Genomic DNA, 10,917 nt, shown 5'->3' on the forward strand with positions numbered 1-10,917 from the left:
AGGGCATGGATTCAATCCCTGTTCAGGGAACTACGCCTCCACAACATACATAGTACCCCCCACCCCTCCCCACCAAAAAAAAATTCTCTGTAGAGGGTGCTCCTGTTTGTAATGTGCACCGGGATTGGGCCACAAGCACTGGCCTTCTTTGGGAATATAATGCTCTCCAAAGTTTTCTTAGCAAATAGGTGGCCTAATCAATATTTGGTTTGTTCCCTCCAAACATTATTTGAGTCCCTGGGAGTGCTGGTTGTGGGTTTTAGTTGTATCAGCACTTTGTGCCTTGTGAGCCCCTTTAGCTGACAGCATAGGTGAGTGATGCAACAAACCCCATTATGAGGTAGGTGGCCAGGAGGTGATTTCTGTCTGCCTTTCTCAGGGGGAGTTTCACATTCACCGCCCCCATGTGAAAACCCCTTCCCATCTGGGCCTGGCAATCTAGACCCTAATGTCTTTCCACACCCCAGACAAAGGCAGGAACACCACACCACTACTCCTGGCCCTTGAAATCAAGTGTTAAGCAGGGTTATCCATCTTCAGTGCAGACTCCTGACCCACTCCACACCTCTACTCTCTGGCTAACTGGGGACCTGAGGGTCTGTTCCCCAACCTCTTGGGACCCCATACCCTCCCGTTTCCAGTGCCCACCTCTTCTCTTCTCTCCCTCCCTTCCATCAGAAAATTCACACACACACACAAATATCATCTTTTCACCATTTGATGTTTCTTTTATTTGCAGCCATCAGCTTACTATGTTCGTGTGAGAGTCTTTTCTTGGTTGGCCATTGCTAAGAATGCAGACCTCTGGAGACACATTTCTAAACTGTCTGACTTTTGCTATTCACTTACTGGCTGCCCAGGTTGTACTTCTCCAGAGTCTCTTCTTTTGGGGCGGCTGAGCTTATTTTCTCCTTTGATTCTGCCTCCTTCCTTGACTCTGCCTCATCTTTTGGTACCTTTTTCGGCTTCGATTCAATTTCTTTCGTCCACAGCGAGAGAAGAAACAGTTTGCTTTTCTTGTTTTCTTCACCTTCGTCGATTGAGTGGCATACGATCGGATTTTCTTTCTGAGGGCACCTTGTAGGGGTCTTCTGGCCCTCATGGTCATATTTCGTGCCTGCAAGACAAGACAAGTGTATTAGTTTTGAGGAAAGGACATAAAACCTGAGGTGGAAGGGAGATTTCATGAGAAAGGGATGTGGGCTAATGAGGGCTTTTGTGCCAGGCATGGGCAGGGTAGAGGTCTTGGGCAGCAAAGTCAGTGGAGAACATGGGAAGCTTAGTTGGAGTCATCTTACCTTCATACTGCCTCTGCACCTCCTTTGACAAAGGGTCTTCTCTTTTCCATTCTTCCTTGAAGCAAACCGCGTTGCAACTCTTCTTGACTGCGGTGGCTTCCTGGTTGCCTTAGTCATGATGGTGCCAAGAAGTGGCCTAACCCAGACTCTCTGCCTCTGACCTCCCTATTTATACCCTTGGAGGACAATGAGGAGCCACACCCTTCAATCTGATTGGTCCGTTAGGCACTGCTCCAGCCAATAGTAGCTTGGGGGGCTTAGACATCACAGTGCACCACTGTGCCCATCAACATGGGCTAGTGGATGCTGAGGGAGGCCGTGATGTAACTTTCCCACTGCTGACATGTCTGTGTGTCTGATTCTGGGGAGTGGTGATTCAGGGGCATGGTGCTTCTCCTCATGACTTTCAAACTTCCTTTCTGTTCTCTTTATCCTTTGACTTATATGTGCCACTTCAACACTCCTGCCTCTTGCATCCCTCTATGAACATCTGCCGAACCCTTTCTGTCCCACTTCATCCCTTCAGAGTCCTCTAAGCACTTCATCTCTAGATCACCTTCTGCCTGTTGGGGGTTCCTGAGGGGCTTAAGGAACTTAAGAGCAAGCACTTAAAGTGGACAAAGGTAATTAAGAACAGGTTGGATGTTTTATCTACTGTGATGAGCTTTAGCGACCCCCAGACTTGGTGAATCCTCTCTGTTGCCCAAAGTTCAATACACAGTCTCCAGAAGATTACACATCAGAGCAAAGACAGTTTTAAATGTCTCCTCCACTAAATTTTTTGGGGACACTTCAACTCTCATATTGAGTAGGGAAACTCAACTTGCCCCATCTAGCAGAAATCAATTCCTGATTGTTTTTTTTAAAGGAAGTTGCTCAAAGTCAAGAGTCAGTTCACCAGTGCACCACTGACTCTTGACAGAATCACTTCCCCAGTCACTCCTCCTTGACCATTATCAGTAGGTAGGGCCCATTGCAGTGCTGACCAATAGCTGAGCAGGAGAAGTATCTGTAGGTAGCTCCCTGAGAGTTGGTTGCTTGTGGGTGGGGCCAGTGAGGGACTGACCAATGGCTGAGCAAGTCCTGTTGCCTAGTAACAGGAGGCGGAGTAATACGGCACGGCAATGGCTACCCGCGAAGGGCTCTGCCCATGTTGCTCTGTTACATAAGGACACTTTGGGTCCAGTGTGCCGGCATCTTTTTGACTGACTCCTTTCCAACCTCAGATTTTTATTTCACATACTTTTTTAACTTTTGCCTATCATTCCTTTTGTTATATTCCCAGGCATTCCTTTCACCAGCACTTATCTCTGTGCCCCTCCAACCGCTGGCACTTGATCACATGTTCAGCATATAGTATAAATAGTTCAAAGCCAACAAGAATGTGCAGGCCAGCCCACGTTGAAAACTACTTTCACAAACCTTAAATTCACAGTGATTCTTTTTCTATTTACAGTGTAACAGAGCAGGATGAGCACAGCCTTAACAGGTAGCCATTGGTGTGTTCCGTTTCAACCCACCCTGTTCCTTGGCAACAGGTGTTGCCCAACCATTGCTTGGTGCCTCAGAGCGCCCCAGCCACAAGCAAACAGTTGTAAATGAGTGACTGTTGGCTGTCCTGCTTAGCTATTGGGCAGCACTGCAGTGGGCAATGCCCACAGGTTACTGTCACTGAGGGACCATTGGGGAAGTGATTAAGTCATGGGTGGTGTGGTGGCAATCAGGAGGAGACTGAGATTAGAGGCAGATTCAGGCCTTCTTCCAGAGGCCCTGGAGCTCACGCAGACTTGGGCCGGTGGGTGAGCTGGAGGGCCCAGGGGATAGCCTGGGGACTACATGCTGTAGCGCTCTTTAGTTCCTCTTTGTGTCTGCCTTAAGGGTGGTGTCGCCTGCATATCTGAGGTTATTGATAGTTCTCCCGGCAATCTTCCAGCTTGTGCTTCATCCAGTCTTGCATTTCTCACGATGTACTCTGCATATGAGTTAAATAAGCAGGATGACAATATACAGCCTTAACATACCCCTTTCCCAGTTTGGAACCAGTCTGATGTTTCATGTCCGGTTCTAACTAATGCTGCTTTCCCTGCATACAGAGTTCTCAGGAGGCACATAAGAGGGTCTGGTATTCCCATCTCTTTAAGGATTTCCCACAATTTGTTGTGATCCACACAGGACAATGCTTGAGTGTAGTCAGTGAAGCAGATGCTTTTCTGGAATTGTCTTGCTTTTTCTATGATCCAACGGATGCTGTCCATTTGATCTCTTGTTCCTCTGCCTTTTCTTAGTCAAGCTTGAACATCTGGAAGTTCTTGGTTCATGTATGGTTGAAGCCTAGCTTGGAGAATTCTCAGCATTTATTAGGTAGTGTGTGAGATGTCCCTATCCCCACAGTCGTGTCAAATCAAGTTCCTTCTTACATTAGTCTGGATTTGTTTTATTTAGTTGCAAAAATGGACATAAATTCTTTGGTGTAATGCTTATTTCCCACTTCACAGGTATTCATTCACCCCCTGCGGAATTTCAGGCACTGTTGTGGGTGCTAGGCGCGCATCGGGAGCCAATACACAGAACCCTGGTTTCATGGGGCTTACATTCTAGTCAGTGAGGATGGAAGGTTAATACTAACCACAAATAGTCAATTATACAGTATAGAGAGAACCTTATGAGTTTTGAGAAATGGGGAGTTTTTCCTCCCCAGAGGATAATGACGGAAGGCCTTATGAATCCAGGACATTTGAGCAAAGACTTAATTAAAGAAAAGAGGGAGTGACTTTGTGGCTATCTTGGGCAATAAAGACTGGGGAGAGGAAATGGCCAGGGCAAAAGCCCCCAAAAGGCATTGTCTATGTCCTTTCAATAAAACAAGGAGGCTGGTGCAAGTGGGACCAGGTGAGTGAGGACAAGACTAGAAAGTGATGAGCTGCTGATGAGAGAGAACAGGGCAGGAGAAGGAGGAATGTAATAGTAAACATCTTTCCGTTTACATGATGAATTGGTTCACCATACACAAACCACACTGGGCTGTGGTGGTAAAGAGGAGAGGCATTTGTCATAGCCTGATGGCAAGGCGTTTGGGGAGGGGTACTTTTCACTAAAGACACCTGAGATGAATCCTGAGCCACCTAAAGTAGATAGATCACCAAGTGGAAAGCTGTGAAAGTGTTTCCCAGACAGTGGGGGAGAACCTGCACAGGCACCGAGACCCAAGAAAGCTGGTTATACATGCCTTGCATATAACTGGAATCTACGGTATGATGGGGAAATTGTGAAGAAACGTGGCCTTGGAGGAAGAGGGAAGAACTTGATGGGACACCTGGCATATGCTAATTTAATGTCTGGGTTACCCTGCTTCGAAAGAGCATTATTAATGTTTTCTAATTGTAAATATATACTCAAGGCAAAGCGGTATGGAAATTGCAAAAAGGAGTATACAAATGAAACTAGAGAACACCAATAAGTGTGTCAATAGACATATATACTGTTCATATTCTGTCTTTGTTTTTCTAGCTAAATGTTTATGACATATATATTATATATGTTATATAATGCTAAATGTATACATATAATACATATATTTTTGGATGAACATATGTATATCAGTGATTTTTTTTTTAATTTATACAAATTGAATCAATCTATATGCTATATTGTAGCCTTCCTTTTCTATACCATATGCTGGGAGAATGTTTCCACCTCAACAAACATGCAACTACCAGTATTTCTGAGGATTACTGGGGTGTTCAAATGCTTGCTTATCTCATACTCCAGGCAAGTGCTATGAAGACAGGAACCATGTGCATCTTGCTCACTGGTTGCTTCCATATCTTTTCTATTATAAACAAGGCGGTAATAAACTTTGGGGTTCATGTATCTTTTCAAATTAGTGTTCATTTTCTTCTGATGTATAGCTAGGCGTGGAATAGCTGGGTCACATGGTAGTTCTATTTTTAGTGTTTTTAAGAAACTTCCACGTTGTGTTCCAAGGTGAGTGCACAAATTTACATTCCCACCAATTATGTACAAGGGCTTCCTTTTGTCCACATCCTTGCCGCCGTATGTTATTTTCAGACTTTTTGACTTGATGATAGCCATTCTGACAGCTGTGAGGTGATATCTCCTAGTGATTTTGATTTCTATTTCTCTAAGTATTAGTGATGGTCAGTGTTTTTCCATGTGCCTATTACCTCATACTGTCAGTAGTCTTTCTGATCTGGTTCTTTAAGTTAAGTTGAAAAACTTTCAAGTTCTTACAATCATCAATAGCATGTCCCTTTTTCTTGTTGAATAGTATTCCATCGGATGGATGCACCATTTGTATATTGGTTTACCAGTTGAATAACATTTGAGTTATTCCCAGTTTGGGGCTATTATTAATAGAGCCACAATAAACATTGGCATGAAGGGTTTTATGTGAACAGAAATTCATGTTTTACGTGGGAGTTATTTAGGAATGGGATCACACAGTTTTCCAGTGTGCAGATATTTATGAGTGATGAAAAACATTTCCCAAAGGGTCTTTATCATTTTGCATTCTTATGAGTCACTGAGGAGAGTTTAAGTTTCCCTCTTTTCCTGAGAGTTGTTTTATGTTCTCAGTTATTTTATTTCTTTTATCCAAGATACAATTTGCATACTTAATATGCCTTCAGTACTAATTACTAATTATTTTAATTAATTTTATGTGTTTATGAGTCATCTGTACAACTTATGTCATATCTTATGTCAACAATTGCTATTCAAATATTTTCCCACATTTTAATTGGTTTGTTTGTTCTCTTATTAGTGAGTTTAAGAGCTCTTATGTATTATGGTTATAATATATTTTATATGAATATTGATGTAAAATATATGTGTATTTGCATAATCACCTCAAGATAGAGAACTATTCTGTAACCTTAAAGGAATTCCCTAATACCACAGTCTTATATTCTATTTCCATAATCCCTTATGACTACTGATTTCTTTTCCATGTCTCTAATTTTGTCATTTTGAGAATAATATGTACATGGAATCATCAAGTACATGCCTTTTTGAGGTTGGCCTCTGTTTTACTTTGGCATGCACTTGAGATTCATCCACGTTGTTACATGTATTAATATTTTCTTCCATTTTATTGATGAGGAGTGTTACTGGTATGGTTAACTGTGTGACTGGTATGGTGGTATGGTTATGTAACTATGGTTAAACCACAGTCGAACCATTCACTCATTGAAGGACCTCTAGCCTGTCTACATTTTTAGGTATTACAAACAAAGTTTCAATGACAATTCATGTAAAAGCTTTTATGTTCATTTCTGTAGACTAAATATGCAGGAATACAACTTCTGGGTCAAATTGTACTTGAATGTTTATAGCATGTTCTTTAATAAAGTGTCAAACTGTTTTCCAGGATAGCTGTACCATTTGATACTCTCACAAGAAATGTATGAATAATCCAGTTTCTCTGCATCCTTGCCAGTTTATTGTGTGGTCACCTTTTAAAAATGTGTAGCCACTTTGATAGATATAGAGCGGTTAGAACTCTTTATAGTTTTAATTTGCATTTCCATCATAGCCAATATGCTCAGCATCTTTTCCTGTGCTTATTTGCCATTGCTGTGACTTCTTTGGTCAAGTTTTTGTTCAAGTCTTTCAATTATCTTGATCGTTTTCTATTGAGTGTCTCTTTTCACCTGATGACTTTTAGAGTTTTCAATAAGTGTTTTTCATTCCCAATTAGTTTCCATGCAATTATATTTGTTGGAGCTTTGCACATGTAAAATTATTCATATTTTATGTTTACGCATTCAGACACAATGGATTTAGCCTAAATTTGAGGAACATTAGTTTCTGCATGGCTTTCTTCTAGAACTATATGATATTTTTACTTTTTCTATGTACATTTGGTTTTCCATATATATGCCAATATATACATTTGTAAGTATCTCTGTGTAAGTCAAGATAGTATACATAGGCCACATCCTAGATATAGGATACATCTATAGAAAATATTCTACTTGTTTTGCTCTTTGAGAAAGACCCTATCTCTGAAAAGTAATTTTAATACAGAAATGCAGGGAAGTTGACTATTGATTTACAGAATAGACAGGGTATCTTGGTAAGACAGCCAGCCAAAAGTCTGTCAAGTTCTGGTACGGTTGTACAGCTGAATGTAAGCATTTTGTAAATCTAAAGCTTTTTTTTTTTTTTTAATTAATGTTTAGGTATGGAGATTCTATAAATAGGAAAGTATTATCACATATTAAATTCCTACATTAAGAGCTTTGGAGAAATGTTCAATCAGAAAATCATGGAATATACTGATGATATTGGTGTAATTGCAGGTTGGACCAGACATTCATCAATACTGTATAGAACTGCAGTGTTTCAAAGGTTGGGGATGAGATTATGGAAAGAATCCATATCATTCTTAGTATTGATCTACATAGAAAAATAAATTATTCATCAGTAGTTGTATCAGTATAATTAAAAATAGATTGAAATCTGCAGAAAAAAGCAAATTGATGTCTACATTATATATCACAAACTAGAAATCTGTCTTCCATTTTAGCCATGCTAGCTCTTCAGAAATGTATAGTCTTTTAATGACAAATGGAATCGAGGACTAGTTAGAAGGGAAAATATTTCATCCTTTCCCTTGCTCCATCATGACTGAAGACAAATTCTGAAAGTTCTATAGAGATCACATAACTAGAACAAACAATTTCATAATTTGTAAGGAAATACAAAAAACTCCGGATAGCCAAAGCAATTTTGTGAAAGAAGAATGGAACTGAAGGAACCAACCTGCCTGACTTCAGGCTATACTACAAAGCTACAGTCATCAAGACAGTATAGTACCAGCACAAAGACAGAAATACAGATCAGTGGAACAAAATGGAAAGCCCTGAGATAAATGCACCCACCTATGGACACCTTATCGTTGACAAAGGAGACAAGAAAATACAATGGAGAAAAGACAATCTCTTTAACAAGTGGTGCTGGGAAAACTGGTCAACTACTTGTAAAGAATGAAACTAAAACACTTTATAACCCCATGTACAAGAATACACTCAAAACGGATTAAGGATCTAAATGTAAGACGAGAAACTATAAAACGCCTAGAGGAAAACATAGGCAAAACACTCTCTGACATAAATCACAGCAGGATCCTCTATGACCCACCTCCCAGAGGAATGGAAATAAAAGCAAAAAATAAATGAATAGGACCTAACTTAACTTAAAAGCTTTTGCACAACAAAGAAAGTGTAAGCCAGGTGGAAAGACAGCCTCCAGAATGGGAGAAACTAATAGCAAATGAAGCAATGGACAATGAATTAATCTCAAAAATATGCAAGCAGCTCCTGCAGCTCAATTCCAGAAAAATAAATGATCCATTCAAAAAATGGGCCAAAGAACTAAATAGATATTTCTCCAAAGAAGACATACAGATGGCTAACAAACACATGTAAAGATGCTCAACATCACTCATTATCAGAGAAATGCAAATCAAATCCAGGATGAGGGACCATCTCACGTTGGTCAGAACGGCCCCTATCAAAAAGTCTACAAAGAATAAATGCTGGAGAGGAACAGTGTGGAGATTCCTCAGAAATTTGAAATGGAACTTCCCTATGACCCAGGAATCCCACTGCTGGGCATACACACTGAGGAAACCAGAATTGAAAGAGACGCGTGTACCCCAATATTCATCACCGTACTGTTTATAATAGCCAGGACATGGAAGCAACCTAGATGTCCATGGGCAGACGAATGGATAAGCAAGCCATGCTACATGTGCACAATGGAATATTACTCAGCTATTAAAAAGAATGCATTTGCATCAGTTCTAATGAGGTGGATGAAGCTGGAGCCTATTATAGAGTGAAGGAAGTCAGAGAGCAAAACGCTAATACAGTATATTAACACATATAAATGGAATTTAGAAAGATGGTAACAATGACCCTATATGTGAGACAGCAACAGAGACACAAAGGTAAAAACAGACTCTTGGACTCTGTGAGAGAAGGCGAGAGTGGAACGATTTGAGCAAATAGCATTGAAACATGTATGTGAAACAGATCTCCAGTCCAGCTTGGATGCATGAGGCAGGGTGCTCAGGGCTGTTGCGGTGGGATGATCCTGAGGGATGGGATGGGGAGGGAGGTGGGAGGGGGGTTCAGGATGGGGAACACATGTACACCCATGGCTTACTCATGACAATGTATGGCAAAACCACTATCATATTGTAATTAGCCTCCAATTGAAATAAATCAATTAAAATAAAAGAACTTTAAAAAAAATAAAGGGCAGCACACCCAGGGGGTCTTTCACTCTTATCGATTTTAAATCACATTCAGTGACTGACTTTGAATCATCAGTGGGGTCTCCCAGGCGTTACAGTGCCAGAAAGATTGAATTAGGGAGCTGCAGCCCAGGTCAAAGATAACATATCATTGAGTTAAAATTTGAACTCAACTCTTTGGATGCTGATGGTGAAACTCTGTGTTTTGGTTGCTTCTAAAAAGTTTTCTGAAGACACACAGGATTCTCATCTTCAGAGCCTCTGCCTTATATATCTCCATATTTGTTTAACTTCTCCTTGGAATTTTTGAAACATTTCAAAATGAAAGTTAACACCAAATTAAATATTGCATACTCTTTCTTTTAAACCATGATAAACTTGTAGAAGTTGGACTAACAAAAGACTTTATTGGGGAAGAAAGTTTTACGACTGGAGTTGTTTAGAAATCCTAGGATATGGTGATGATTACAAGACCAAATTTTACTCAGTCTTATATTAATACTTATGTAAATTTCTCTGTACAGACTTCCATGACTGTCGAGTGGATAGAACTCCATGCTTTCACTAGAAGGGCATGGATTCAATCCCTGTTCAGGGAACTACGCCTCCACAACATACATAGTACCCCCCACCCCTCCCCACCAAAAAAAAATTCTCTGTAGAGGGTGCTCCTGTTTGTAATGTGCACCGGGATTGGGCCACAAGCACTGGCCTTCTTTGGGAATATAATGCTCTCCAAAGTTTTCTTAGCAAATAGGTGGCCTAATCAATATTTGGTTTGTTCCCTCCAAACATTATTTGAGTCCCTGGGAGTGCTGGTTGTGGGTTTTAGTTGTATCAGCACTTTGTGCCTTGTGAGCCCCTTTAGCTGACAGCATAGGTGAGTGATGCAACAAACCCCATTATGAGGTAGGTGGCCAGGAGGTGATTTCTGTCTGCCTTTCTCAGGGGGAGTTTCACATTCACCGCCCCCATGTGAAAACCCCTTCCCATCTGGGCCTGGCAATCTAGACCCTAATGTCTTTCCACACCCCAGACAAAGGCAGGAACACCACACCACTACTCCTGGCCCTTGAAATCAAGTGTTAAGCAGGGTTATCCATCTTCAGTGCAGACTCCTGACCCACTCCACACCTCTACTCTCTGGCTAACTGGGGACCTGAGGGTCTGTTCCCCAACCTCTTGGGACCCCATACCCTCCCGTTTCCAGTGCCCACCTCTTCTCTTCTCTCCCTCCCTTCCATCAGAAAATTCACACACACACACAAATATCATCTTTTCACCATTTGATGTTTCTTTTATTTGCAGCCATCAGCTTACTATGTTCGTGTGAGA

General features: G+C 41.1%; 1 protein-coding gene across 1 annotated transcript; it reads right to left on the reverse strand.

The window, feature by feature from the left end:
- Positions 1-766: 766 nt before the first annotated feature.
- Positions 767-1,415, reverse strand: LOC122434296 (spermatid nuclear transition protein 3-like). Its single transcript, XM_043457481.1, has 2 exons — positions 1,299-1,415; positions 767-1,117 (listed from the first exon to the last, which is right to left on the reverse strand). The coding sequence occupies exons 1-2, from the start codon at positions 1,413-1,415 to the stop codon at positions 902-904; spliced, it is 333 nt and encodes a 110-aa protein (XP_043313416.1). The 3' UTR covers positions 767-901.
- Between the last annotated feature and the right edge of the window lie 9,502 nt (positions 1,416-10,917).

Source organism: Cervus canadensis, chromosome X (assembly GCF_019320065.1).
Source record: "Cervus canadensis isolate Bull #8, Minnesota chromosome X, ASM1932006v1, whole genome shotgun sequence".
NCBI classification, from domain to species: Eukaryota; Metazoa; Chordata; class Mammalia; order Artiodactyla; family Cervidae; genus Cervus; species Cervus canadensis.

Excerpts from the sequence above, each read along its gene's own strand:
- LOC122434296 (XM_043457481.1), bottom strand. The coding sequence starts at position 1,415 with ATGACTAAGGCAACCAGGAAGCCACCGCAGTCAAGAAGAGTTGCAACG. Across the intron at positions 1,118-1,298 it reads GGTGCAGAGGCAGTATGAAG|GCACGAAATATGACCATGAG; the intron begins GTAAGATGACTC and ends CTTGTCTTGCAG.